Here is a 6,064-nt window from a genome sequence, read left to right on the forward strand (position 1 = left end):
GCTCCTCTATCGTCGCTATAAAAGACGATGGCAGAGGCAAAGAGAATTTTGGGTGCACCCAATATTACGAGATAGACTGACGCATGAAATGTTTGCGACGTTGTATCCAAAACTAAGACAAAATAAATTCAAGTTTTTTAATTCTTTTAAAATATCTATAAAATCCTTTGATGATGGTTGGTCTCTTTTAGATTTCATCACTAAATAGATCAGTATCGAAATGATCGTTCTCCATTTCAGCACATATATCTCAAAGCGCTCGGCTGACGCCCGCAAAACGCGCGATCACATGTACGGTAACATGGCAGCACATATATCTCAAAGCGCTCGCAAAACGCGCGTTTTAACAAAAATCTATAAACACGCGCTTGGCGTTTGAGTGTGTACGCCTACATAGAACTCTTGGTTCTTTAAAACGCGCGTTGAAAAACGCCTAGTGTGTACACAGCCTAAGATTGACCACCTGATCCTGATAACAATCAAATTTTCAGAATATGAATTATAACTTCAATTGTGTTTCAAATCAAACAAACTTCCATTCTAGATGAGAATATTACATAATCCAGCTTATCTGAAAATATTTTGATTCAGCAATTCAGAAAATTAAATAAAAACCACTGCATTAAGTGAATATGAAATGTCACTATGAATGTACAAAATAAGCAAATTCCTCATACAGTAAAAATATGAAAAATTGCTTTGTTTTTCATGATGTTTTGGTTTTTACTTTCTTGCTGCTATGTATATAACACAGAAAAATATTGGAATTGTGTCAAATTTGACTCCAAAAAAACTCCAGCAATGAGTTGCATAACTTCCTGGCAAAAAAAAATTGTTTAAGAAAAACACCTTATAAAATTGTGTATTGTGCTATATGTTATGAGATTTTATTAAATATATAACTTTCAAACAATTAATTATAATAAAAAGGCAAGACTTAATTTTGAAGATAGAGATGAGCTTTTAAAAATACTGTTAATGCTGATGATGATTAAAATTTTTATAAAGTCTGACCCCATTCGAGACATCACACCATCACCTCTATTTCCCTACCTCCTCAAACTTTAACCATCAAATTTTAATAGCATCAATAAATACCTTTTATATACAAGCTTATCATGCCAAATTTTGTTTCTTAATTTTTTCCTCATCCTGGGATATTAATATAGAAGCCAATACACCAGCAAGTTTTTTCCTTGCTTTGATTTTTTTTTTTTTGTTCAGTGGTTTCAAAATGTCAAGAACCTGGAAGGTAAAATTTGACACAATTCCATGTTATATACCTAACAGCTGAGAAAGTAAAAGTAAAAAAAAAAAAAAAAAAAAGGAAAAACTTCAGTGTGTGTTGGTATCTTGCATATTAATGAAAGAAATGGAGTAAAGATTAAGAAAGGTTTAATTAAATTTGGCATGGTAACTTATAAGTTACCATGCCATTGAACAACTTGATGTCATCATTAAACCTGTCCATTAACAATGCAAAGAAGTGTGGAGAAAGAACTTTCTTCTATTTTTTCCATAAACCAAAAAAGAATGGAATTATGGCACAAGTAATGTGTGAAGTGTCCACAAATGATACTAAATTTAGTATCTTTTTCACACTCAAAATATGAACTAGTCTCAAATGTCATTCAAAAAGGATTTACCACTAATTTTTTATTAATAATATTTAGTTATTAGCCAAATATGTAGTTTAATCAATTGTTAAAATTTGTAAATTTTGTTCACCACTGCTTCATTTATTGTCAGTTGTTATAATAAATTAAACTTACAAGTAACACAATTTTATCCCATATTTTTTTAATAAAGTATGAAAACTTGTATTTTTGGATCAGTAACAAATAGAAACATCAAACTTTTGTGAATTATTATTTTTATTTTGGTCATGAGTTTGTCTTATATCAAGTGAATAAGAATTCATCTTCCTTTCTCCAACTGATACAAAGGAATTACACATAGTTAAAATATATCAGATGGCTGCATCATCTTCTGCCAGACTGACAGAATACAAATTTGATCTCCTTTTGTTTTTCTGGGAGCTCTCTTCTTTGCTCACATCATATCGACTTGATTCACCTCTCCTCTTCCACATAAATTTGATTAAGAACACCACCAGGGTTATCAGGGCCACTGATGCCAAAATTAATGATCCCACCAGAATAGTCACCAGAATAATTGATGGAAATGCTGCCCCTGTTGCTATTGGTTGGCCTTCATTGGAATGGCTACTTTCTGCCAGAAGTGGTTTCTTAAAGTGAGTGCAATGATTTTGTTCTTGAGAGAAATTACGATATGTGGAAAGGCAGATTTCAAAGTCCTCTCCCAGATCTAAAGGGTCAAGATGCATGGAACCACTGCCACAGTCTCTCCTCTCTGTTTTTTTTGTTTGGTTACGTGAGGTGACAGAGAGTTGAAGGCGGCAGAAACTGTTTACCTTTTCTTCTGTCCCATTCCAAGAGACATAAAGTTTATCATTTTCATCAATCCAAACAAAAACTGTGTTCTGGTTAGAAGATGACTGGGATGCTATTGTTGTCCATCTCATCATGGTGATGGAATTGCTATCCGGATTAGAGACAATAGAAGTGGTGGTTTCTACAGTTACAGTAGTCGCCTGGCGAGAAGTTATTGAAGTTTGGGTTTGCATTTGTGTTGAAGAAGTAGTGATGGTGGTAGCCACTCCACTATCATCCAACGGGCTGGAAGTTTGGGTTTCGGTTTGTGTTGAAGAAGAAGTTATGGTGGTATCCATTCCACCACCTTTCAATGGGCCAGAAGTGGGATTTTGGTAATGGATAGCAGAACAATAATTATAATAGAGAGAATTGTTCTTTGTGTAAAATATTACTATGCATACATTGTAGTTGTATTCTCCAGGGAAAAGCACCAGGTTCATGGAACTATTTTTAGAATGGTTACTGAAAGAGAAACAGTCTTCTATGCTGATGTGGCTATAATCATCTTCCCCCACAACTGAATAGGAAACATTGCATTTGTAAACTCCTGGGAGAAGGTGACCTTCACTTTCCACACTCCACCACAAATCCATTGTCGCATCTGATCTGTATTCTATTTTAACAAAATCCACACTAAATTTTGGTGGCAGAAATTCATCAGGACCATCGCAGCTGTTGTGGCTAGCTAAACAATTCATAAGGGAAAAGTCCACATCGATAACATCTTCACCTTGAAGATGGGCAGGAGAAAAACATTGAGTATCATCTACTCCATCCAACTGGTAGTTCTTGAGAAAACTGGCAAACCCTGCCAACTGGCAGTCACACTTCAGTTGGTTACCTGAAGATAAAAATAAAAACATTTACTAACACTTCTCATAGTATTGCTTGTTAGAAAAGTTGGGGCTCATGCTCCAGAAAGAGGAAGTGCCCTCTGATAAAAAAAAAAAAAAAAAAAACAAACAAACTGGTATCTGTATGGCAATACGCAGTTTGTTAATTAATATCAATGCTAATTAAAAAAGACTCAGCAAGGACAACAAAAACTACTTCAAGATGTATAGGATTAATATAATATTTTCATTAAAGCCTAATTATTTGACTCAACCACACATTTATGATTATATTATGGATCAGGATCCAACTCTGACACTCATTCCCATTATGATTAACAGTGTGTTATGGCATTATCCTATTTCTCTAGGGAAGTGGGATCGAATCAATGCCAGTAACTTCAGGAATTTTCCATGGGAATTTGTACCAGATATCTTGAGTCCTGTTCCTCGTCATCCAGTTTCCTCCTTTATGGACCTGGCTAAACGCATGATGAATATGGTTAAAAACGTTCCCTTATGCCCATAGGCCAGGAAAAGTTTAAAATGACAAAACTTCCTTCAATCCGGAGACAAAAATTTTAAGTGATTTTCAATTCCCATTTAGAGAAGAAGTTTTGCGCTAAAAGGTATTTTGGCTCAACACTCTAATTACAGGAATTAAATTTTTTATAATCAAAGTGTTCTGCTATTTAGAAAAGGTTGGGAATTTCCCATCTATATGTATAATTGAGACAAGTTGATGATAATGATAATAATAATAAGCGCAGAGCCCAAACAGTTAGGAGTTGAAAGTTGAAATTTGGTACACAGGGTACGTTACAAGAACGCACACTAAGAAGGGATTTTTCGAAATTCCTCCCCATGGGGGGATTAAGGCTTAACACTTCCATCAACAATGGAAGTGTTAAGTAACAATGGAATTGTTAAGAGAAAGCGACGTGCAAGACACAGACGCAGTTTTTTTCGTTTTTGCGGGAAATCGAACATATTTTTAGAACCATCTAAAAATTCTCTAATTAGTCTGAAAACAAGGGGACCCAATTCTTGCATTCTGTGACTGTAACGTAATAATCTTAATCTTAGTTACGTATTGTTACTTTTGCCCAAGCAACGCTGGTCCTACCTGCTAATTTAAAGATAGGGAACATTTATCATTCTGTTTATTTCTTTCTAAAATTTGCGCGTTTTCCGTTGACGGAAAAAATCTTAATTAAATGAACAAAAATGGAAGAATGACTATAGTCTCTTCTGGTGGCCAAATATGGGAAGATCGAGAGGCGTTAGGCCGACTCCACTAACGTAAAAACCCTGGCAGTAATTATTTTGAATCACGTAACCATAGCTGAAGCGAGATGTACTGTACAGTACAACGAACGTAAAGTGAGTTGAGTGGTGTTCAACTTAGGATGCGAATACATCAGTAAAACAGAACCATCAATCAATTAGAGTGGATTTATACACATAATGACATCGTGCGAAAATTGCAGGAAACGACCTTTTATGCACCTTCGCTCTATTCTATCTTGTGCTCTCACCGCTGTGGTGTTTGTGAGTTTTTTTTATTAGTTGTAATATTAGTTATGTTTGTTTGTTTGTTTTGTTAATTTACGGCAATGCAACACTTGGGCGATCTGCCTAGGAGGATGCCTTCCAGGAGGTCTTTTTAAGGGTAACTGACCCCTATTCAGGCATTACAGACGTGAAGAAAACCCGGAAAACTCTGCGTGGCCAGCCATTAGTTATCATTAACCCAGCTAGGATGCTTGTTTTTCCATCAATTTACACGCGAAAAAGCGTTTACTTTCGACACGCGGGTTTTGTGTCCAGGCTTAAAGGTTGCAGACGCAAAAATGTCAATTACGAATGAAACAGCTTATTAAATTCAGAGTACCTGCATGAGCGCTGCAGTTTTAAAATTGTGGATCTTGGTGCAGCTCTTGGAATATTTTCAGAATTATTTAACTAGAAACATTTTGAAAGTAATTCATTTTTGCAATGCAATGCCTTGTTTGGGACATAAAATTAATGATTTAAATTTAGTGTATGCAGCTTCGTCCTGCATCATAAAACAGATAATAAATCATTTTAAATACACAAGTTTTGTCAAATCTGATTTTATTTGACTAATGAGTATTTTTTTAATTAGTATAAACAGAATATCGATTCAAGATGATCAAAACCTTATAATCTTACTGTCACATCATATAAGAATTCAACTTCACACATTTCAACAATGGAGGTAGCCATCTTTGTTGCAGTGAGAAAACCACACCAACCCGAAAGATAAATAAGGAAGAAAAGAGAATCGCGGTCGAGAAAAATTAACGATAATCGCATTCCACGAAACTACCATCAAAATACTGCCAAACACTTGTGTCGTTTCAAGCGTTATTCACTCAACATTCACTTCCTTACGTAGAAATGCTTAGGCGGAAAAGGAGAATCCTTCCTTTCGCGTGAAGGAATTTTCTCTCGCCTTCGTCCAGCGCACATCCCCTACCTTCGGCGTACACCATTCAAAAAAACGTAATTTAGAAAGTGTTTAAAACAAAAGTTTACATCGAATAAGAATTTTCTGTTTTAAACATCTTTAGAAATGACCAAAGTAACAATTTACAGTCGACCCCCCTATAAGATATAGATACGTTCCAATTTATTAGGAATCCGATTTCTTACAAGTCGTTCCAATCACAGCCCGACACGTGTCAAGTTTACGGACTACGGCTGATTGAAAGGTTTTCTTCCATAAAATTAATCGATTCTACACTAATC

General features: G+C 35.2%; 1 protein-coding gene across 2 annotated transcripts in view; it reads right to left on the bottom strand.

The window, feature by feature from the left end:
- Positions 1 to 1,782: 1,782 nt before the first annotated feature.
- LOC111625122 (UPF0235 protein Daro_3887-like) overlaps positions 1,783 to 6,064 on the bottom strand; it is a 57,576-nt gene continuing 53,294 nt past the window's right edge. Inside the window, exon 2 of one of the 2 annotated variants that reach the window (XM_023368158.1) lies at positions 1,783 to 3,297. In XM_023368158.1, the coding sequence (XP_023223926.1) occupies positions 1,970 to 3,297 (1,328 nt within the window). In that variant the 3' untranslated portion in view covers positions 1,783 to 1,969. The remainder of the gene's footprint in view (positions 3,298 to 6,064) is intronic. The other variant, XM_023368160.1, reaches the window with a different exon arrangement.

The sequence above is a fragment of the Centruroides sculpturatus genome, unplaced genomic scaffold (assembly GCF_000671375.1).
Source record: "Centruroides sculpturatus isolate CEXI.00-Female unplaced genomic scaffold, Cexi_2.0 scaffold404, whole genome shotgun sequence".
In the NCBI taxonomy this organism is placed as follows: domain Eukaryota; kingdom Metazoa; phylum Arthropoda; class Arachnida; order Scorpiones; family Buthidae; genus Centruroides; species Centruroides sculpturatus.